At 44.0% G+C, this 25213-nt stretch overlaps 1 protein-coding gene across 1 annotated transcript in view; it reads right to left on the bottom strand.

Annotated features, from left to right (window-relative positions):
* Positions 1-115: 115 nt before the first annotated feature.
* The window catches only part of LOC142759667 (cytochrome P450 3A9-like), a 61950-nt gene continuing 36852 nt past the window's right edge, over positions 116-25213 (bottom strand). Inside the window, exons 9-13 of the mRNA XM_075862089.1 lie at positions 21587-21662; positions 17499-17659; positions 16139-16365; positions 15673-15835; positions 116-980 (exon numbers count right to left, since the gene is read on the bottom strand). Of these exons, the coding sequence (XP_075718204.1) occupies positions 891-980; positions 15673-15835; positions 16139-16365; positions 17499-17659; positions 21587-21662 (717 nt within the window). The 3' untranslated portion in view covers positions 116-890. The remainder of the gene's footprint in view (positions 981-15672; positions 15836-16138; positions 16366-17498; positions 17660-21586; positions 21663-25213) is intronic.

The following is a 25213-nucleotide window of genomic DNA, read 5'->3' as shown; positions in this document are numbered from 1 at the left end:
ACAGACGAGGAGACAGCACTTCCAATACCATGACCAGGACAGTGGTTTATCCACTGGAAGTAAACAATGAAGGTTCCCATTGAATGACTGCAAGCAGAGATCTAGAAAATTGTGAGAAAATGATACAGAATGTATATTGGAAAATTGTATATCTTTATATAATGCAAACAATAACAATAATTTTCTGAAACTGGAATACTAGATACTTGATCATGTGGGCCTCTGCAGCTTGTTAATGGTAGCCATAAGTAAATAAAGCTCCTTTCAATAATGTGAATTTATTAAGACTTGCGATTCAATCACCAGTCTTAATATAAAGTTGAAGTAAAACGGCTTCAATTTACTAAGAGGCGCAAGCCTTTTAATAAATTAGGCAGTTTGTGCGCCAGAAAGTGAAATCTACGCCAGCCATGGCGTTAATTATGATCAATTTGCTGGGCTGTGAGTGACCCTGCCCCTTCCATTAAGCCCCGTCCACTTTTTTACTGCAAATTGCTAATTTGGTGCTGTTTGTGACTTTTCTATGACAGGAAATTTATAAATTCCCCTCGATAGAGTATCTATGTGAAGCAGCATACAAATATAAAAGAACTATCCCCCCCAGTTAGTAGATGGTGTTCTACCTTATACATAAGTGAATGTAACTGTTATCTAAGTATATACGGTACATATTTATATAGGAATCCTTAAGCAGTATTTTAAAACGCAGTAATGTTCTGACACGGCAGGCATTGGGAATAACTATTGCATGAACTGTTACAACATTTGCATTTTCTTTATACTTCTTTTACTTTAAAAATAACAAAAAAATCCACATGTGTAATTTAGGCTACATGTGGTAAATTGGATCATCCGTAGACAGTGGACACACATGATCTGTATCCTTTTGATCACTCATCAGCTGTAGTTCGAGACACAAACTTCAGAACAATTGGTTTCTTTGGCTGCATGAAGCCTTTATTGCTGAACTCCACTGGGATCTAAAAAACCAGAACAACATAAAATGAGATAGCAGCGTAATACAACTTCGATATGATACATTTATTTTATTTGTCATTCTCTCCCTTCACTGAAAATTATATGAATATAGATGGCCTCACAAACACTTACACAATTTATTCAGATATTTATTGCCTAATTTTGGTAAGTCATCTATTTATAATCTTTATCTAAGGGGTCCACACTCACCAGTGTCTGTATGAGAAATGTGTATGTTAGTACATAGCATTATTCCAAGATCAACATGGACTGCAGCGTTTATAGGCAATCAATATGTCCAATTATTCTCAATGGGACTACATGTAAATTATACAGAAACCGTTAGCAAGATTCTGTAGGGGGCACATTTAAAAAACAACAACATATATAAACATCCTGTATTTAAATTGAGAGAAAGTCGGTGGCAAAGTAGCAAGAGTATGGATAGAGACCTGAAAGGGGATTGTATTGGTATGCACAAAGATGCATTTGAGGAACTTCAGTGTATTTAATACTAAAGGCTATGTAAACCTTTGAATACTTTGTTTTAGAAAAAAAAAATTTAAAAAAATTATTATAGTGCTTAGTGTAAAAGCTATATCTTGCACTGAAATCCGAATCCATTCATAACTTAGATGTGATTAATAACAACTGTTCCAAGATATTTTGGCTCGATGGAATATTGTATTTCTAAAGAAATAGAAATTAAATAATAAGTACGAGAGTCAACTGGATCCTGCGTGTTAGAGACATGCAGGACCCCCTGTCACCGAAGACGTCGGTCTCGCTGACCTGATGGATTCAGCGCAAGATACAGCTGCTCTATATACAGAATATAAAGCAGCTGTAGCTGAAAAAGTCAAAATAATTTTTTAATAAAAAACATTTATAAAGTTACGCCTTATGCACACGGCCGAGTTCCGTCAGTGATCCGAGGAAAGATCGAACATGTCCTATCTTTCCTCGGATCGGAGACTCGGATAATTTTTCACAGACCTGATTCACTCGCTAAAGTGAATGGATCTGTGAAGACTATCGGGTGCCACTCGGATGCCGACAAAAACCGCTCGAGTGGCACAACGTTCGTGTGCATGATGCATTACACTAAATACCATAATACATTATTTTTTTTTTACTAAAACAAAGTCTTCAAACGCTTACATAGCCTTTAAAGATGAGGCAATAAGTATAACTCTTTGTTTTATTCTAGCTTTTCTACCACCTGAGGCAAAAAGTGAAATGCCTCACCCGTTAAAAATTCTAAAACCAAATAGCTGTATTCACATGTTAATTTTTTTTTGCCACCATTGTCAAAATTCATGGCAGCGTGAAACGTGATTTGACCCAAACGTGTGAATACACCCAAATATAATTTGATCAATAAAACCTATAAATAAAGTTAGCATACAACTCATACTAAATACAGCAATATCTAAGTCCTATTTAAGACAAACATGTCAGTTTTGCGTCTGCAAAAAATGGACTGTATTTCATACATTTTAGTTCCGTGTGGTATCCGTGTGCTTTCCGTGTGGCATTAGTGTTCCTCTTTTTTTTTCTAATTGCTTTAGCAAATGGTGCGTGAAAAACACGGACAGCACACAGATGTCATCCGTGTGCTGTCCGCAGGCCCGCCATCAGTGCAGTACTAGTGGTACTCCCATCAGGGGCCCAGCCACATGGCTGAAGAAAAGGGGCCTGTCGGGCTGTCGTCGTCTTTCCCCTCGGACTGTCGGCCCCCCTCCCCCTCACAACGCTCGCGCCCCCCTGAAGACCTGTTGTAACTTCACGAACTTTACGAATAAGAAGCCAACTTCAGCATCGTAGAGGAATAACAGAAGCAGAAGCTCCGTGTGGAGATCCTGACCCCCAGCCAGCTCCGTCTCTACACAGCCGACTGGACCTGCAGGCAGGCGAGTGTCCCCCCCTCCCCATCCTGCTTCCCATCCCACCTGACCCCACTTGTACAATATATAAAGTATGTTAACCCCTTAACGACCGCCAATACGACTTTTCACAGCGGCCGTTAAGGGTACTTATGCCAGAGCGCCGCCTTTTCACGGCGCTCTGACATAAGCCCGGCACGGGTGTCCTGTACCGGCTAAAGTGGGTGTCGGGCTGTCTAAAGACAGCCGGACACCTGCACTAACGGGCGGGATCGATTTCAACATCGATCTCACCCATTTAACCCCTTAGATGTGGCGCTTAATAGCGAGCGCCACGCCACATCCAAGTGGTTTTGGAGGAAGCGTACTCCCTTTCTCACCCCATTGGCACCCTGCAATTGCAAACGCAGGGTGCCAATGGCTTCTATGGCAGCTGGGGGCCTAACAAAAGCCCCCCAGGTCTGCCTGTGGTGGATGCCTGCTAAGCCATGCCTGAGGCATGATCTAGCACAGGGGTCTCAAACTCGGCCGGGTAAGTGGGCCGCATATATAAAAAATGGGAAGTTGACGGGCCGCATTACTTTCAAATTTGATACAATACAAAATTATTGTTAATCAATTAGTTATTTGAACTACTAGAACACTACATTACTATAATAATAGCGCTAGGTTTAAAATTTGAGATATTTCTCCACGTGCTTATTTCAACAATCCAGCTTTCCAGTTTGTGTCGCTAAATGCAGTCCGGCGGCTCAGTTAGCACAAATGTCAAGATTGGGCAGCCCCTTTTTAGATAGTGCCGCAGTGCCCTCTGTGGATGCTGCCGCAGTGCCCTCTGTGGATGCTGCCGCAGTGCCCTCTGTGGATGCTGCCGCAGTGCCCTCTGTGGATAATGCAACACACCCCTAGATAAGGCCACAGTGCCCTCTGTAGATAAGGCCACAGTGCCCTCTGTAGATAAGGCCACAGTGCCCTCTGTAGATAAGGCCACAGTGCCCTCTGTAGATAAGGCCACAGTGCCCTCTGTAGATAAGGCCACAGTGCCCTCTGTAGATAAGGCCACAGTGCCCTCTGTAGATAAGGCCACAGTGCCCTCTGTAGATAAGGCCACAGTGCCCTCTGTAGCTAAGGCCACAGTGCACTCTGTAGATAATGCAGCACACCCCTAGATAATGCCAGTGTCCTCTTCAGATACTGCCACACACCCACTTGTAGAGGCTGGCACAGTGCCCTCTGTAGAGGCTGGCACAGTGCCCTCTGTAGAGGCTGCCAAAGTGAACCCTCTGTAGAGGCTGCCCCAGTGCCCTCTGTAGAGGCTGCCCAGGTGCCTGTAGAGGCTGCCCCAGTGCCCTCTGTAGAGACTGCCCCAGTGATGTCAGGGGCTTGCCCAGAGCTGGAGTCCCGGAGCAGAGCCGCTTCTGGCACTCTGCCTGGGATTCCAGCTCTGCTCCTAACATCACTGTCCATATATGGACAGAGATGTCAGGGGCAACCCCAGAGCTGGAGTCCCAGGCATAGCGCTTGTAGGCTCTTCCCGGGACTCCAGCTGTGCTCCTGACATCACTGGGACTCCTGCTCTGGGGATGCCCCTGACATCATTGTCGATGTATGGACAGCGATGTCAGAGGCTTCCCCAGAGTCCCGGAGCAGAGCCGATAATAGCGCTCTGCCCGGGACTCCGCTCTGGGGAAGACCCTGACACACTGTCCATATATGGGCAGCGATGTCAGGGAATTCCACAGAGTCCCAGAGAAGAGCCGATACTAGCGCTCTGCCCGGGACTCCGCTCTGGGAAAGACCCTGACACACTGTCCATATATGGGCAGATATGTCAGGGAATTCCGCAGCGTCCCGGAGCAGAGCCTATACTGGCGCTCTGCCCGGGACTCCGCTATGGGGAAGACCCTGACACACTGTCCACATATGGACAGCGATGTCAGGGAATTCCAGAGTCTCGGAGCAGAGCCGATACTAGCGGCTCTGTGTCCCGCGGGCCGCAGATGACAGCCCCAGGGGCCGCGTGCTTGAGACCCCTGATCTAGCAGGTGCCTGTCAGTTTTACACGGACAGGCAATAATATGCTGCAATACAGAAGTATTGCAGGGTATTATAAAAGCGATCAGAAGATCACATAGTTAAGTCCCCCAGTGGGACTAAAAATAAAATTAACAAAAAGTTTAATAAAGTTAATAAACAAAAAAAAATGAAAAACCCACTGTTTTCCTTATAAAATACTTTAATATGAAAAAAAATAAAACATTACACATATTTGGTATCGCCGCATCCGTAATGACCCCACCTATAAAGCGATTAAGTTATTTAACCCGCACGGTAAACGCCGTAAAAAATTAAATAAAAAACAATGCCAGAATTGGTGTTTTCTTTTTGATAAAAAAAGTGATCAAAAAGTCGCATGTTCTCCAAAATGGTACCAATAAAAACTAGAAGTTGTCCCGCAAAAATACAGCTGAATCGGCGTAAAAATAAAACAAGCTCTTAAAACGTGGTGACACAAAAACAAATAATTTTGAAAAAAAAGTGTTTTTACTGTGTAAAAGTAGTAAAACATACAAAATATATATAAATTTGGTATCGCCACAATCGTAATGACCCACTGAATAAAGATATTATGTTATTTATACCACACAGTAAATGCCGTAAATCTAAGACGCAAAAAAGAGTGGCAAAATTTATGGGTTTTTTCCATTACCCCCCTCCAAAAAAAGTTAATAAATTAGATGTACCCCAAAATGGTACTATTAAAAAATACAACTTGTGCTGCAAAAAACAAGACCTTATACAGCTATGTCGACGCAAAAATAAAAAAGTTATAGCCCTTGGAATGCGACGATGGAAAAACTCAAAAAAATGGCTTGGTCATTAAGGTTTAAAATAGGCTGGTCATTAAGGGGTTAAAATGTTGTTTTGTTTTTTTTTTGTGTTTTTTTTTTGGGCTAAATAGTTTAAAATCCAGAGCATTAACCGGTCACTGCCTGCTCCATGGTTTCGTTCACTGTAATTGACATCAGCACAAAAATCAGTTAATGCGTATAACGTACAAACGTGAGTGCCACACTTTCCGTTGCGCACCCCCAGTAATGGAGGGGGGCCCCAGACATCTTCGCTGTATGGGGCCCAGAAATTCCTGATGGCAGCCCTGGCTGTCCGTGTTTTTCCACACACCCATTGACTTCAATGGGCAACGTGGTCCGCAAAAATGGACCAAAATAGGATATGCAGTGACTTTCACACACGTGAAAAATCACGCATGTGTTAATAGCCTGATTGATTTGCATTGGTCTGTGTGCTGTCAGTTATTTCAATGGACAGCACACGGACGTAATTTAAGTTTCTCTGGATAAGGCCTAAGGCTGTATTAAACATCCACACATGAAAAACTAAGCGGTGTACATCAGTTTCTCTCTCTCACCGCCCAGGAACTAAAACCACTGGGAGCTTCATTACTCGTCACTTGTAGCCAATGTGTGATTGTACTACCAACAAAGCCACCCAACGGCCCTGGCTCTTCACTTATACACATGCGCACTCCACACATACAGTCACAATATAAACATGTGCGCGCACACACACTGCATGCACGAACATTTACTACACACATTTACAATCACTAGCTACATACAAGTGTAGCTGGGCACACACACAAAAAAGCCTTTTACCTGAGTGGAGGTGAAGAGCACCTTAGTTCGAAGCATGGAAAGAAGAGCTGGGTTGTTTGGAGGCTGAATTACAGAAAGCAATGCAGAAGCCATAGTGGCTCCATAAGGGGTGTGCAGTGTAAGGAAATAAATTATGTTCTTTTGCACATTTTTTGTGGCGGTTTTCTGAAAATCAAAGTAATGTTGTGGTTCTGCCGCAATTTTCAGAAAATTGTGGCAAAACAACAAACATTTTTACAGAGATTTTCAGAAAATCAGAGCAGAAACACGCTAAAGAACACAATCTATTTCCTTACACTGCACATGAGCCACAACGCTGAGTGCCTTCATTAATGGGCAGTGGTACATCCACTCACGGTCCTGGCAGCTCGGTGCAGCGTTGTGAGGGAACAAGTCAACAGAGAAGCAGTTAGACAAATGAGCAGACAGTGGGTTAAACAAACTGTCAGGACTCAATTTTACCACCCCCTCCAGGCCAGCGCCTAAGGCGAGATCCTCAACTTGCCTCATGAAAGTTGCAGTTCTGGAAGTGTGCCAAGTTTATATCACCTCACATGGGTGTAAACAAGAACTTAGATGACATACATGAGCAGCTGACTCAATAGCAAATGCAGCTTTACAGCTAGAAGTTGAATTATCTTATTTTACAAATTTCTCTCCCATCCCATTTTCTCCTCCACATTTCCCTCACAAACAAATAATTTACTAATATCCAATGCATACAACCAAGGGCAGACACAAATAACAGAGGGCCTCCGTGCAAAAACAGCATTCGGGCCCTTCTCTGCCACCACACCTCTTAATTTCCCCCGCAGCAATGGGTAGCATCCCTGGTGGTCTAGGGCAATAAAGGAGTTAATGGTATTTTCTTTTTTTGGGAAATCCATTAAAACATGCTGCAGTGAGAGGTCCACTGTTTCAGATGCTCATGCGTTTCACATACACTTGTTTTTAGTTATAGTGTACGTCACAAATACATGCATATGTAATTAAAAACAAAAAGGGACCAATCAGAGCATTAAAGAGGCTCTGTCACCACATTATAAGTGCCCTATCTTGTACATAATGTGATCGGCGCTGTAATTTAGATTCCAGAAGTGTATTTTTATTTAGAAAAACGATAATTTTTGACGGATTTATGATCTATATTAGCTTTATGCTAATGATTTTCTTAATAGACAACTGGGCGTGTTCTACTTTTTGACCAAGTGGGCGCTGTGGAGAGAAGTGTATGACGCTGACCAATCAGTGACCAATTAGCGTCATACACTTCTCTCTATTCATTTACACAGCACATACGGGAAGTGATGGATCAAATCTTTTGTCGTTGTTAATAATAACATCCCTGGTGGGAAGGTGCAGGGAAGGTGTTAATCATAGCAGATCTGGTGGTCTAAGGTCAGTAAAGGGGTTAACTACCCATAATAAAGGATGCAGAAAACCTTCCTCACACAGATACTATATCATCAGCTATCTGTGATTGGTTGACTGGGATGTTGCAGTGTTTGTGTAATATATGAGAGACTCGGAGAAAGTGTTAGTAGGGGTTGGAGGCAATAGAAGAATGATTCTTGTTTTAACCCCTTACAGTCTAAGGGCTGATTCAGACGAACGTTGCGTTTTTGCGCGCGCAAAAAACGCTGCGTTTTGCGCTCGAAAAACCACTTGACAGCTGCGTGTGTCATCCGTGTATGATGCGTGGCTGCGTGATTTTCGCGCAGCCGCCATCATAGAGATGAGTCTAGTCGACGTCAGTCACTGTCCAGGGTGCTGAAAGAGTTAACTGATCGGCAGTAACTCTTTCAGCACCCTCGACAGTGAATGCCGATCACAATATCGAGAAACCTGTTAAAAAAAAAGAAAAAGTTCGTACTTACCGAGAACTTCCCTCCCGGCCGTTGCCTTGGTGACGCGTCCTTGGTGACGCGCCTCTCTTGACATCGGGCCCCACCTCCCTGGATGACGCCACAGTCCATGTGACCGCTGCAGCCTGTGCTTGGCCTGTGATTGGCTGGAGCTGTCACTTGGACTGAATTGTCATCCCGGGAGGTCAGACTGGAGGAAGAAGCCGGGAGTTATCGGTAAGTCAGAACTTCTTTTTTTTTTTACACGTTCATGTATATTGGGATCGGAAGTCACTGTCCAGGGTGCTGAAACAGTTTAACTCTTTCAGCACCCTGGACAGTGACTATCTCCTGACGTCGCGTATCGGAAATTTTTTTGCCGGGTTCGGCCAAAACGAGTTCGGCCGAACCCGGTGAAGTTCGGTTCGGTTGTCCGGGTTCGCTTATCTCAAAGACACTCCGTTTGGATGTTTGGAAACAGAAAAGCACGTGGTGCTTTTCTGTTTACATTCATCCTTTTGACAGCTGGTGCGCTGTTTCAGTCGGTTCGCACGGAAGTGCTTCCGTGCGACCTGCGTGGTTTTCACTCACCCATTGACTTCAATGGGTGCGTGATGCGCGAAATACGCGGAGATATTGAGCATGACGCGCTTTTTTATTTTTCCGTCAATGGAGTGGTGTGAAGGCTTGTTTTTTGCGGAAGGAATTGTAGTTTCTATTGGCACCATTTAATGTACCATATAATGTACTGGGAAACTGAAATAAAAATTCTATGTGAAGTGGAATTGGAAAAAACGGTGATTCCTCCATTTTCTTTTAGGTTTTATTTTCACGTCTTTCACCTTGTAGAAAAAACGACAAATTTACTTTATTCTGCTGGTCAATATGATTACGGCGATACCAGATTTATATGTATTTTTTTTTAATGTTTTACTCCTTTTACAAAGAAAAAAAACTGTTAGAAATTTTTTTTTTTCCATATTCTGAAAGCCATAACTTTTTTATTTTTTCATTGATTGAGCGGTGTTAGGGCTCTTTTTTTCTTTGCGCCACAAGTTTAGGTTTTTATTGGTAACATTTTTTAGTACAGCGATTCTGGCGTTTTATATATATTTTTCTTTTGACGGCGTTCACCATGCATATTAAATAATGTTGTATTGTAATAGTTCCGACTTTTACGACGCAGCGATACCAATTTTGTTTATTTGTGAAAAATTTTACTTCAGAGGAAAAAATGTTTTTTTAGGTTTTGAAGAAAAAAAATTTCACTACTAAAAACGTTATTTAATTTTTTTTTTTTACACAATCTATTAGTCCCCCTAAGGGACTCGAACCAGCTTTCGTTGGTTCGCTGGTACAATACACTGCAATACTAATGTATTGCAGTGTATAGTAATTTTTACTGCCTTCTGTTAAGCTCTGCCACAGGCAGGGCTTAGCAGAGGCAGAGTGAAGGCAGTGCTGGGAGCCTTAATTAGGCCCATGGGTTGCCATGACAACCATTGGCACTCCACAATGGTGTTGTGGAGGCACCAATGAGCAGTCAGAGAGGTGGCGGCCCACTCTAACACTTCAAATGATGTGGCCACGATTGACCGCAGCATTTGAGAGGTTAAACGGCCAGGAACAGCGCGATCGCTGTTCCGGGCCGTTAGTGCCGGGTGTCAGCTGTAATATACAGCTAATGTAAATCCAAGAGAAAAAGGGGACCAAACGGCGCTGCTCAAGAAGGATGTCAGATGAGAAGAGATTATAATAAATAAATAAATGAATTTATTAGGAGTAAGGTAGGCTACGCGTTTCGACGCCGGACCGGCGTCTTCATCAGGCCAATGTGTACAATGCGACATTTGCTTCTTTATATATGTGGAGGAATTGACAAAGAATGGCTAACAAATTAGTGAAAAAACCGCCAACATAGGCGGGTCAGAGGTCACACACAGCGTTTGCCTGATGTTTACAAACATAGTCTAAAATTTACATAAAATTTACATAAAAACATACAGATGTAATGTCATAAATACATTAAAAGATGTCTCTAAGGAGAAAAACACAAAATAAACCTTGTATGGAAAAAGGGCAATTCTAAGGAAAATATCTAAAAGACGGCCGATGACACGCAGAGTTGAACCGCACAACAGTTCAACATGTGGGAGGTGAGCCGCACGATGGAACGCAACAAGCAGAGTCGATTTGTGAATGAATGGACTAAGGACACACTAGACCGCAAACAGTAGGTCACGTGGGGCATGGAAGGGGACCGCCGTCGCAATAATGGACCGCAAGGACTGCAGGGGCGAATGGACCGGAGCAGAGTACGTAATTAAAAAGTTATTCAATAATGTCAGAAGTGTGTATTGCGGACCGTGTTAATATAAACTTGAAAAAAGTGATGATGAGATTATATATATATATATAATATAAGTATATATATATGTATTGCGCGGAAGGTACTGTGATGAATGGGAGACAACCTGAGGGTCTAAACATACTACCATGGGAGAACCCAAAAAGATTTTGGGAGCATGACAGGGACATGAGGCATTTTAATCTAAGGACGTTTCTATGAGGTCATTCAGACCATTAGGGTGCAGGGTTTCTAATTTGAAGATCCAAAAATTCTCTCTCTGTTTGAGTTTTGTAAACCTATTGGGGGTATCCACAGGGATCTGTTCGATCGGGGTAACAACTAAATCAACAAAACTACAGTTATGTTTGAGGGCACAATGACGTGACACACTTTGTTTTAAAAAACCTTGCTTAACATTGGATCTATGTTTATTAATTCGGTTTCTTAATGTTTGGGTGGTGCGACCTACGTATTGCAGGTTACATGTACACTGCAGGAGGTACACAACATAAGTACTGCCACAATCTAAATGACTTTTAATAGGGTAATATATATTGGTTTTTAAGGAGTGAAATTGTATAGATTTCTTTGCGATATTTTTACAGCACAAACACCTAGCATGATTACATGAAAAAGAGCCATTTTGCGTTGAAGGATTCAAAGCTTTCTTTTTGTTACTATGTAGCCTGCTGGGGGCTAATACATTTTTCAAAGTTTTAGCTCTTCTAAAAGTGATTAAAGGTTTCGCAGGGAGTAATGTTTTTAAAAAAGGGTCGTTGGTTAAAACGTGCCAATGTTTTCTAAAAATGGACAGAATATTCTTGCTACTTTTATTAAATGAGGTGATGAAATTTACATTCTGTTTATTGAATTTATTTTTTATAGTTTTTTCAACAACACCAGTATTGGCCGGTATTGATTTTTTGATACATTCAGATTGGGTCATATTTCTTGCAAGAAATATGACCCAATCTGAATGTATCAAAAAATCAATACCGGCCAATACTGGTGTTGTTGAAAAAACTATAAAAAATAAATTCAATAAACAGAATGTAAATTTCATCACCTCATTTAATAAAAGTAGCAAGAATATTCTGTCCATTTTTAGAAAACATTGGCACGTTTTAACCAACGACCCTTTTTTAAAAACATTACTCCCTGCGAAACCTTTAATCACTTTTAGAAGAGCTAAAACTTTGAAAAATGTATTAGCCCCCAGCAGGCTACATAGTAACAAAAAGAAAGCTTTGAATCCTTCAACGCAAAATGGCTCTTTTTCATGTAATCATGCTAGGTGTTTGTGCTGTAAAAATATCGCAAAGAAATCTATACAATTTCACTCCTTAAAAACCAATATATATTACCCTATTAAAAGTCATTTAGATTGTGGCAGTACTTATGTTGTGTACCTCCTGCAGTGTACATGTAACCTGCAATACGTAGGTCGCACCACCCAAACATTAAGAAACCGAATTAATAAACATAGATCCAATGTTAAGCAAGGTTTTTTAAAACAAAGTGTGTCACGTCATTGTGCCCTCAAACATAACTGTAGTTTTGTTGATTTAGTTGTTACCCCGATCGAACAGATCCCTGTGGATACCCCCAATAGGTTTACAAAACTCAAACAGAGAGAGAATTTTTGGATCTTCAAATTAGAAACCCTGCACCCTAATGGTCTGAATGACCTCATAGAAACGTCCTTAGATTAAAATGCCTCATGTCCCTGTCATGCTCCCAAAATCTTTTTTGGTTCTCCCATGGTAGTATGTTTAGACCCTCAGGTTGTCTCCCATTCATCACAGTACCTTCCGCGCAATACATATATATATACTTATATTATATATATATATATATAATCTCATCATCACTTTTTTCAAGTTTATATTAACACGGTCCGCAATACACACTTCTGACATTATTGAATAACTTTTTAATTACGTACTCTGCTCCGGTCCATTCGCCCCTGCAGTCCTTGCGGTCCATTATTGCGACGGCGGTCCCCTTCCATGCCCCACGTGACCTACTGTTTGCGGTCTAGTGTGTCCTTAGTCCATTCATTCACAAATCGACTCTGCTTGTTGCGTTCCATCGTGCGGCTCACCTCCCACATGTTGAACTGTTGTGCGGTTCAACTCTGCGTGTCATCGGCCGTCTTTTAGATATTTTCCTTAGAATTGCCCTTTTTCCATACAAGGTTTATTTTGTGTTTTTCTCCTTAGAGACATCTTTTAATGTATTTATGACATTACATCTGTATGTTTTTATGTAAATTTTAGGTAAATTTTAGACTATGTTTGTAAACATCAGGCAAACGCTGTGTGTGACCTCTGACCCGCCTATGTTGGCGGTTTTTTCACTAATTTGTTAGCCATTCTTTGTCAATTCCTCCACATATATAAAGAAGCAAATGTCGCATTGTACACATTGGCCTGATGAAGACGCCGGTCCGGCGTCGAAACGCGTAGCCTACCTTACTCCTAATAAATTCATTTATTTATTTATTATAATCTCTTCTCATCTGACATCCTTCTTGAGCAGCGCCGTTTGGTCCCCTTTTTCTCTTGGATTTACATTACCTCTTGACAACAAACTTGCTTTGTTTGTGCACGGACCTGGCAGCAGCTCTCATACGCTTACGACATCTTTACCGGTGTCCACGTCCCTAGGTGAGCAAATTTCCATCTTTTGCCCCTGGCTTTTATCGTTTTTTATTGCACAATCTGGCGCCGTGTTTGTTTTATCTGTTTCTAGTGTAATATACAGCTGACATCCGCAGCATATGGAGCGCGCTCAGCACGGTCCATACTTCTTCCCCTGCACCTTGACGTACACTTACGTCAAGGTGCGTTAATAAAATCGCCTGTGACCTTAGTGGGCTTATCCTCTCTTTCGGCTACTGTGCAGCTGAACAGGCTACACAGGTTATATGTCCGCCCCTGCATACAACCCCTTCTTAAAATATCTATTCATATATATTACACATAACATGCACATATCATCAGATAATTCACCTCCAAAATAAAAAGACCACCACCCATTTAGGCCTTGTTCACAGTCTTTTTCCATTGATTTCAATGGGAGGTGGAGGCGTTTTTTCCCACTAGCGAAAAAAACCCTTGCAGGAAAAAGAGGCGACATTTCCATCCTTTGGGCGTTTCAGTCTCTGATCTCCCATTGTTATCAATGGGAAGCAGAGAAAGCTTTTGTCGCTGCGTTTTCTGCCTGTGGCACTCAATGACCGCGGCAGAAAAACGGCACAAAAAAAACACCGCCAAAAAACGCAGCAAAGATAGTGCAGGAAGGTAAAAATCTGCCTCAAAATGCCTGAAGGAATTTTTAGGCTGGGTTCACACGGAGTATTTTGCCGAGTTTTTTGACGCGGAAACCGCGTCGCAAAACTCGGCAAAAACGGCCCGAAAATGCCTCCCATTGATTTCAATGGGAGGCATCGGCGTCTTTTTCCCACGAGCAGTAAAACTGCCTCGCGGGAAAAAGAAGCGACATGCCCCATCTTCGGGCGTTCCCGCCTCTGACCTCCCATTGACTTCAATGGGAGGCAGAGAAAGCGTATTTTGCGGTGTTTTATGCCCGCGGCGCTTAACGCCCGCGGGCGAAAAACGCCACGAAAAACTCCATAAAAATCGGCGTGCAGGGAGAGGAATATCTGCCTCAAACGTCCAAACGGAATTTTGAGGCAGATATTCCTCCTGCAAAATACTCCGTGTGAACATAGCCTAAGGCTATGTTCACACGGGGTATTTTGCCGAGTTTTTTGACGCGGAAACCGCGTCGCAAAACTCGGCAGAAACGGCCCGAGAACGCCTCCCATTGATTTCAATGGGAGGCATCGGCGTCTTTTTCCCGCGAGCAGTAAAACTGCCTCGCGGGAAAAAGAAGCGACATGCCCTATCTTCGGGCGCTTCCGCCTCTGACCTCCCATTGACTTCAATGGGAGGCAGGAGAAAGCGTATTTCTCGTTGTTTTATGCCCGCGGCGCTCAATGGCCGCGGGCGAAAAACGGCGCGATAATTGCCGCGAAAATCGCCGTGCAGGGAGAGGAATATGTGCCTCAAAGTTCCAAACTGAATTTTGAGGCAGATATTCCTCCCCCAAAATACTCAGTGTGAACATAGCCTTAGGCAGATTTTCTGCCCGCATAAAAACTCAGCGTGAATAGGTCCTTAGACTAATAGTGAAATAAAGCATGCAACATTCTAAATAGCACCCACAAATGTTTGCCTTTTCTTCTTCTTTAGCCTTTTATTAGAGGTTGCTGAGAGTAAACTACTGAGGTTCCCTTAATAGTGTGTGCCAGCCTCAGATGCCTACCCAGAGTGCCAGCCACAGATGGCCCCGAGTGCCAGCCACAGATGCCGCCTCAGAATGTCTGCCTCATAGGTGCCCCCATTCAGTACCACAGCTACCCCTCCAGACATCTAGTCACAGTTGTCCCCCAGAGCCCAGCCAACACTTACATACTGCATTGGTGTGGGCATCTCTGCATCTGACAGCCCTTGCATCCATAACCTCAATTACACTACAGTGACCAGGAAGGAGGCCGAGACCAATTCGGTTGTGGCTCCTTCCATGCATTTATTATATTTCAGCAGATCGATATGCCAGAATTTATAACAGTCGGTTAAAACAGTACCAGGACTGAATCTTAGTTCACGTACTGTAGTTTCAGCAGATATATGGACACTGGGCAACCCAGAGCTCAAATCTGAATACAGACATTTATCAATATGTATAGAGTAAATGATTCTTGTGTGTTACTACAGCTCGGTGAATGCAGCCTAATGCAGGTTGTAGTTTATTTTGCAGGTAGGACCATCTATGCAGAAAGTAAAAACTTACTTAGACAAATTATAGAAAAACAATGAATAAAAAATGGAAATAAAGCACATGTTGACTGTATGGAGTAGTTAGCTCACCAATGTGTCTTTACATGGTCGGCAGGTGAAGTGCTGGAGGATGGCTGTGATGGCTACTTTCATAGTCAACATAGCAAATCTCATCCCTATGCAGTTCCTAGGTCCATCTCCAAAGGGCAGAAAGGTGTACGGTGTATGGTTTGCTCTATTTTCTTTACTGAATCTGGAGAAAAACAATGTAAATATAATAAGTAATGCCAGTGCTTAGTCTGATAGGCCATCGGAGGGGGCTGACCCCCTTTTTCTACCAGCTTAGATGCCGTGGTCGCTATTTCACACAGGGCCAGGTAGGGCTGAACAGCATTTTTCCTTCAATAAATGAAGGAAAATGTATACACCTGAGCAGACACATAAGGTGAGTTCCGCTTTATAAGTCACAGTTGGAAAGTAATTTTATCATGGACTCCATTATGTTTTAAAATTTCCAAGACTATATGGTGTTTTATCGAAATGTTGGCAAAGTTACCTCTCTGGATGGAATTCTTCAGGTTCAGGCCAGAATTCAGGGTCATGGTGCAAAACATATGCTGGAATCATGCAGACCGTCCCTTTTGGTATGGTGACACCATTAACCTCAACAGTCTGCTTTGAAACCCTTTCTAGTCTTCCCGCTGGAGGGTACATACGAAGAGTCTCCTGAATCACCATATCTAGGTATTCCATCTGGATCAATATGTCATATGTAGGGCTGGCCTGATGATTGATAAAATGAATAATATTGGAATTATTCCAGGAGACAGATTACTAAATACAGCTAAAAATTGAGGACTATTTGTATGCTTGTATTTTTTTAGTATTGTATGCAGCATTTTAATAATAATTTTTATCTATATTGATCTGAATAGCTAAGAAGATCTACCAAGCACTTGATGTCTTTGTTTTAGAAACTGTTAATAAATCTGCCACCAATAAAAGTAAAATTCGCCAACTCCCGTCCGCGATAATCATAATACAGTACACTTTACAACGTTTGAACATTGTAGCTATTCCCATTACTGTTGATTTGTATTATGTTAAATTTTTCAAAAACTCTAAAGTGTCACCTACGTTCAAGATGTCCGCATGGGCTGGCATGAGCAACCGCATACTTTCTGCTCTGCGGGCAGCTTGTTGTCCCATCCGGAACTGTGGCGTTACAATTTCCACTGCTTCTGCTGGGCAGCTCCAGCCACAGGATCGGGCCCCGGTGTGGCACGTGACATCACTCCATCTGGGCCTTTAGGGCAAACTGCTTCAGTGTTGCAGTTCTCAGTCATCAGCCCTGGTGGTGCCTTTCCTGTTATTTTTTTCTATTGCTCCCTGTGTTTTTCTGTATTTGACCCGGTTACTGCCTTGACTCTACTTGATCCGACTTTTCTGCTTACCGACCTCTGGCCCGACTCTGACTTTGCCTCCTGATTCTGATTACTATACCTGACTTTACCTGCCTGTTATTGGCCTGGATCTGTTTAATCACAAAGCATTTAATTGCAGCCCAACCGTCCATTGAGGACTTTCCTGGGGCCCGCTACCTGGGAATCTTACAGGCAAAGTCCATACCTCCTTAAGGGTTAAGAACGGGGTTATGGACTCCACACCCCAGGTTAACCTGGGCCAACTCAATAGGCGTCCCAGTTATTCCTTGTTCCAGCTGACAAACATTTTCTGCTCTGTGCTAAACTCATTCTCTATCAAGTCTGCATGGTGTCAATTAAGTCTGTTCCTGCTACACTGTGCTACTCTGCTTCACCATGCCCGAGACGTTATCCAACTATGTTTGTTGGGGACCAGGTACCCTCTTGGGCTTATAGTCTAACACAAAGCATTGTACACTGTCACGTTCTTACCTTATCAGGAAGATATGAGTCAACCTCCTCCTGCAGTTTCTTCTGAACATCAGGGTGGGTGGCCAAATTATGAAACAAATAAGTTAATGTCAAACTTGTGGTCTCAAATCCAGCCACTATAAAAATAATGGACTGAGCCATTATCTCTGTATCAGTCAGAGCTGTAAAAAAAAGAAAAAGAAAAAGCACAGTAAGTTTAGGATGCATTTGACTTTTTCCAGAATGTCCTTTATTTTGAACCGTTCGAGGTAGAGGGTTGAAATTTGGTGGGATTTAATGGGGTCATAAAATCTACCAATTAACGCCAAAAAAAACACCCCCACCCCCTTGGGGGCGGTGGGGTTGGCGGGGGCAGCAAAATCTTAGATGGCACGGGGGGGGGGGGGTCGAGTGGGGGCTCATTTGAAAGCTCTTTTCAATACAAAAAGGATGTTGCAAATGATTTTGAGATAGAATTTTCTTTCGCTGAGATATTTAACGTTAAAGTTATCATCTTCATTATCGGCTACCGCCGTTAACATTACCCAAAATGTACAATCCTAAATGTGTGTAGGCGCGTGTGCATGTGAGCTTGGGAATGTCACATCAAGGTGACTTTAAATGACGTATTATTACACTCGACCTCGGCGATACAAAATGGACCTTGTCTACGATTGTAACATGATTTCATGTGTACACATTTCAGTAGTCGCTTGCTGTGCTCCACTGGAGACAGATGTATGAGGCTTATCATGTACAGTGAGCAGAACATCTAATACTTTTTCATCATTACTAGCATGTTTGGGTCTTCCGAATCTTGGTACGTCTTTAATTGAACCAGTTGTTTTGAAACGATGAACAGTTCTTTTAACAGTTGACAATGAAATTGGATCACAGATAGGATAAGTGTTAAGGATCTGCCAGGCTCAGCTTCTGTGTCTACGCCCATAGGTAATCAGTCTGCACCTGCTTCTATGTCTGTGAGACTGACTACATCTTCCACCACTCAGGATGGCAGGCTTAGGAGTGGGAGAGCCTATCACAGCCTGGCCAGACGGAGCTAGCTCCCGCCCTCTGTCTATTTATACCTGCCTTTCCTGTTCCTCCTTGCTTGTGATTCTTCTCGTTTGGTTTCCTGGCCCTGCTGCAGCTTCTTGAACTATTTGACCCGGCTTCATATTGACCCTGGCTTACTGACTACTCTTCTGCTCTGCGTTTGGTACCTCGTACACTCCTGGTTTGACTCGGCTTGTTCACTGCTCTCCTGCTCTGCGTTTGGTACCTCGTACACTCCTGGTTTGACACTGCTCGTTCACCACTCTTGTTGCTCTCGGTGTTGCCGTGGGGAACTGCCCCTTTTCCCTTGCTTCTGTGTACCCTTGTCTGTTTGTCTGTCGTGCACTTATTGAGCGTAGGGACCGTCGCCAAGTTGTACACCGTTGCCTAGGACGGGTCGTGCAAGTAGGCAGGGACCGAGTGGCGGGTAGATTAGGGCTCACTTGTCTGTTTCCCTACCCCCCTCATTACAATAAGTGGCTTTGAATAAAGCTGCTACTTCTCGATAGGATCTTATTTTTTCTTCGACATACCCTCTCATCATCAATAAAGTGATCCTTTCCGTTTCGGTCAAACGCATTTTGTGATATGACAATAGAAATGCACAAAAATGAAAATTACTCCCGAGTTAGCACTCTCTGAAATTCACAAGTGACTACGGAAATGTGTAGACATGAAATCATGTTACAATCGTAGACAAGGTCCATTTTGTATCGCCGAGGCCGATTGTAATAATACGTAATTTAAAGTCACCTTGATGTGACATTAAATGTGACATCCCACTTGACCCCCCGTGCCATTTAAAATGTTGCTGCCCCCACCCACCCCACCACCCCCAAGGGGGTGGGGGTGTTTTTTGTTTTTTTTTGGGCGTTAACTGGTAGATTTTATGACCCCATTAAGTCCCAGCAAATTTCAACCCTCTACCTCGAGCCATTCAAAAGTTATGAGGGTCTTCCGGAACTTTTGGTGGGCACGGCCTACACAGTTCAACAAGCTTATGGTTACACAGAGGGCACAAACTTAAAAGTTCAAGACTTATTTACAATGCACATGGTGGAGGGCAAATTAGTGGCGGTTATTCACTTCTACACAATATGCTTGCTGGTTCCACAATAGGCACACATCTTGCTTACAGTCTCTTGCAAACATCCGTGTACAGTGATTGGCGGTGGTTGGCTGTGGTGGCTTCCCCTTAAAATGCTCTCAGTCTCTAGCAGTGCCTCAACAGAGAAATGTGCACAGATGGCCTCAGTCGGGATAGGATAGTTCTCGATATACCTCCTAAATTTAACGTATTGTAAAGAGGGATAATTTCAGCAGCACACTTTCTTTTCTTATGTCAAGCCATGCCTCTTACCACACCCAATCCCCACCCTTACCGACCCCAGTTCAGCCCACACAGTAAAATTCCCCCATAGTGCCTCCCCTTAGCATGATGCCTCCATAGTGCCTCCCCTTAGTATGATGCCCCATAGTGCCTCCCCACAATTGAATGCCCTATAGTGCCCCCACACAGTATCCTGCCCCCATAGTGCCTCCCCACACAGTATAATGCCCCCATAGTGGCCCCCACACAGTATAATGCTCCCATAGTTGCCCCCACACAGTTTCATGCCCCACAGTGCCCCTCACACAGTAGAATGCCCCTTACACACAATGTAATGCCTCCAGAGTGCCTCTCCACACAGTATAATGCCCCATACTGCCCCTCTGCACACACACACACACACACACACACACACACAGTATGCCTCAATATTGCCCCACAGTATAATGCCTCCCTAGACAGTATAATGCCCCTACAATGCTTCCACACACAGTATAATGCCTCCATTGTACCTCACTACAGTATAATGCCCCCATAATGCCTTCCCACAGTATAATGTGAATGAGATACCTGTGCAAGTCTGCTATGGTCTGTGCTCTGTGTGGCTCAGCACAGAAAGGTGAGATAATATCACTGCATCACGCCTATCTGCGACAAGCCGTTCACGACTGGCGTTACATAGTGAATGGTGGAGCAGGGAACTGATAACTCCCTGCTCTAGCACTGTATCTGTATCCTGAGGACGCAGATACCTAGACATCCTGCTGGGAATGTCCCGCTGGTTCAGGGATGGTGGGAATGGGGGGAATCATAGTACTCTAACACTGCACAGTACCTCATTGGGTCTCTGATACTCTGTAACTTCCGGTGGCCATCTGCAGCCAATCAGTCATAGCTTACTCCTCGCGACTACCACTCAGGATAGCGGTATTCAGCCGCTTTCAGTCTGTCTCTAAAGTCACGAGATTCTCATTACACTGACAAAGTCTTCTGTGCTACATCACCACTTGCAACCTGGTCACTGGCCAGTACCTACTTCCCTCACCACAGTCATACGTCCAATAGCATTTGCAGCCACAGGCACTTACTTTGGTAATCTTTGGTTGGACCCACCTCCTAAATGTGTGGGCAAGGTGTAACTACGCCTCCGCATTCCACAAACTGCAGAGGTAAATTTCAAGGGACCTGCCACCTTAGTAATGGCACTCGGGGAAGCACCTCCCTGCCCACAAGGAAGCACCACCACAGCCTGCCAGCAACAGCATCTTCAGAATATTACACTTGCTTGAGGACCTGCACATCCTGGTCATGTGACCACAGGTCCTATTTACATATCACACAACAGCACAATATCAAATACTATTGTAGTTTGGCCACCGGGTGGCAGCAACACACTAAAATTAGGTAGAACTGCTGGTAAGACCAACATTTACAGAGGTCTTGAACCCACTAAGAAATCAAATAAAATTACAGTCACATTCACATTCAGTGCCCTGGGCACACAATACATTAGCATAATTAAAACCTTAACATAACACAAAACTGAACACAATACCTGTGTTGGTAAACGGTTATTGAATGCTGGAACCCATCATAATAAACTGGCTAATGTATATACGCATCATTTACAAATTCTAATGTCTTGAATTATTATTAGTTTTGTAAAAATATTCCCCCAATGTAGATATTGAACATATTTTCAAATCAATGGCAATCCATATACCTTTTTGCTCCTTGTTTAAGCCACTTGCATCTTCTACTCTAGAATCCAACATAAGTTGCAGGAAATCGACACGACCCTGTTAGTTAAAATGAAGAATGAGGATGATCTTATTTTAGGATTACTTTATAATCAGTAGTATTCATTATTCTATTTAGACATGTCATTCCCCATGGCTCCGGCAGCATGATTTCCTTGGAAAAATTTACAGTAAGTTTTTAGATATAATAGATGTAAACCACCTAAAGATTTTACTTGACATTGAAGCTAAAACCACGGCACAGTTCACACGTTCTGGATTCTGCGCCTAAATTCGGACATAATCTACTCACATTCCACTGGCAGTGCATGTTAATCGAGTATTTTATTTCCCATCTACACGCTCAGGAAAATACCCACCTGAAATAATGTACACAAAGTGGATTTTTAAATTTGCAGTGTGTTCATTACTGCTGCGAATTCTGTGCTGAAAAGCCATGGATTAGCTTCACTGAATTATAATAAGCGGTAATTCATGTGCGTATCCACTGGCCAATCCACGGCAGAAATCCGAGAGTCAACTGTGGACTTCTGATGCAAATTTTAGGCAAAATCCACGCCAGATTTGATTATGGCTAATTCATGACCTGTGAAAAAACACCCAATGTGTTGCTTTGGTTATCCCCTTTCTATTTAAGGTGAAGGGCACGCTTTTCTCAGGGGACGTGTCCTTTGCTCTGGATAATAGAAGGGGTATGATTAGATAATGAATAGAATAGATAATGAATAGATAATAAAAAAAATGACTAACTAACACAGAGTGGTTGAACGGTGATAAGGTGGCCCCCTCTTGAGATACATGCGGGTCTCAGAGGCGGGACCCACATCTATCTGACATTTATGACATATCCTGTGGATATGTCATAAATATCCCTGATGGGAAAACCCTTTTAATCTCTTTCCTATTAATGCATTTTAAAATAATTTTCTATTGTTTTTAGAAGCATTTTTTTTTTCTTTTCGTTTGTATATCTGAATAAAGATGAATCATGGAAGCTCACAGGTGTTTAACCGCTGAGTCAGGGACTGTTGCGTGTAAGGGGTTAATGTATGGGTAGTCTCCCTCCCCCTCCCATTCCCTTGTTGGGTGAGTCAGATTTAGATAGGGGCGCTAGGGCAGGGAAGGGGTGTGTTTAGGGTAATGGGGTAGGGTATATAGGGCCACTTACATTAGTGGGTGGCCTCTTTTCTGGAGTTTCCCTCCCTCCCTTATGTAATATTGGTGATTTGTGTATCATTTTGTTGGTTGGTTGTGCACTGTATATTAAAAAAAAACAAAAAAAAAACCTTATGTTATATGGACAGTTTTAGAAAAAAAAAAAAAGGAAAAATCAAAAATGGAGAACCGGTAACGAGTAATGGAAGGGAACGTTTTTTATAAAAAAGTAGAAAGAGAAACGTATACTGTGTTGTTTTATGGCAGGATGGTGTCTTGTTGGTGTATTTTGTCTTATAGTGTTTTTTGTCACGGCGGGCGGTAGTAGAAGGGGATTTACCTGCATGTCCTTGGTATAGGCAGGCATACGGGTTGTTCATTGACCTTTGTTAAATTCATTTAGAGTTGATATTTTTGTCAAATGTTATTTTAAATTTTTATTGTGTTAATAAAGCTGTGGCCGACCCTCGGGTCAACCCCACATTCAAAGAAGTTTAAATGTCGGTGGTTAATTTATGTGAGTTAATTGGGGGTGACTAATAGGGGTGATATATGTTGCTATATGCATAGTCATTAAATATAGCATGTGCTGACATCTAGTGGGTAAACAGGCTACACTGCAGGCATTTTTGAATATTATCATCTCATCATCACTAGTGGAGAGAGGAATAGTAACAAAATTACAAGTCTGTTGAATTCCCCCAGGTTAGCTACACGTGGAAAATTGTAAATGGCCGGCACTTAGCAGATTGAGTGGGCAAAGTTATCTTGGGAGAGATCGAAGAATAGCTGGCCATCTCAAATTCGAGACAAGGTCTAGAAACCAGGAATCTCCAGTTGGGTCTGGCACACTTGGAGGTATGCAAGCAGTGGCGTAGCGGCTGCTACGGGGCCCGCGGCATGAGGGGGCCCGTGTCGCCCGCCAGCACAGGCCCCCACCATGGCCGGAGGCTCCGCTAGCAGCCGCTATGGCTGCTACAGCGCGACGCCACTGAACACTACGACAAAGCAGGGAGGTATCTCCCCGCTCTGCCATTAAACAAAAGACATGTATCCCCTATCCACAGGACAGGGGATACATGTGTGATCGCTGGCATTGATCGGGAGAACGGGGGACTGAAAGTCCCCTGAAGTTCTCCATCACAAACCTCGGACATCCGGGGTCTGTGTCGGCAGCTATGTAGAAATTAATGGAGCGCCGGTCGCACTTGTGCGCATGCGTGACCAGCGCTCCTTTCATTTTTATTGAGCTGCGCAGACGCCGGAAGTCAGAGGTTAGTCATGGAGAACTTCGGGGGACTTTCGGTCCCCCGTTCTCCCTATCGCTGCCAGCGATCGCACATGTATCCCCTATCCTGTGGGTAGGGGATGCATGGCGTTACCTACAGGGGGGGACTCTGCATGGCGTTACCTACAGGGGGGGGACTCTGCATGGCGTTACCTACAGGGGGGGGGACTCTGCATGGCGTTACCTACAGGGGGGGGGGACTCTGCATGGCGTTACCTACAGGGGGGGGACTCTGCATGGCGTTACCTACAGGGGGGGACTCTGCATGGCGTTACCTACAGGGGGGGGACTCTGCAAGGCGTTACCTACAGGGGGGACTCTGCATGGCGTTACCTACAGGGGGGACTCTGCATGGCGTTATCTACAGGGGGGGACTCTGTATGGCGTTACCTACAGGGGGGGACTCTGCATGGTGTTACCTACAGGGGGGGGGACTCTGCATGACGTTACCTACAGGGGGGGACTCTGCATGGCGTTACCTACAGGGGGGGACTCTGCATGGCGTTACCTACAGGGGGGGGGACTCGGCATGGCGTTACCTACAGGGGGGGGACTCTGCATGGCGTTACCTACAGGGGGGGGGACTCTGCATGGCGTTACCTACAGGGGGGGGACTCTGCATGGCGTTACCTACAGGGGGGGGACTCTGCATGGCGTTACCTACAGGGGGGGGACTCTGCATGGCGTTACCTACTGGGGGAGGCTCTGCATGGCGTTACCTACAGGGGGGGGACTCTGCATGGCATTACCTACAGGGGGGGACTCTGCATGGCGTTACCTACAGGGGGGGACTCTGCATGGCGTTACCTACAGGGGGGGGACTCTGCATGGCGTTACCTACTGGGGGGAGGCTCTGCATGGCGTTACCTACAGGGGGGGACTCTGCATGGCATTACCTACAGGGGGGGACTCTGCATGGCGTTACCTACAGGGGGGGACGACTCTGCATGGCGTTACCTACAGGGGGGGACGACTCTGCATGGCGTTACCTACAGGGGGGGGACTCTGCATGGCGTTACCTACAGGGGGAGGGACTCTGCATGGCGTTACCTACAGGGGGGGGGACTCTGCATGGCGTTACCTACAGGGGGGGACTCTGCATGGCGTTACCTACAGGGGGGGACTCTGCATGGGGTTACCTACAGGG

The sequence above is a fragment of the Rhinoderma darwinii genome, chromosome 4, assembly GCF_050947455.1.
Source record: "Rhinoderma darwinii isolate aRhiDar2 chromosome 4, aRhiDar2.hap1, whole genome shotgun sequence".
NCBI lineage: Eukaryota > Metazoa > Chordata > Amphibia > Anura > Rhinodermatidae > Rhinoderma > Rhinoderma darwinii.
The sequence above is the reverse complement of the archived record's forward strand: the minus strand, read 5'-3'. Positions and strand labels throughout refer to the sequence as shown.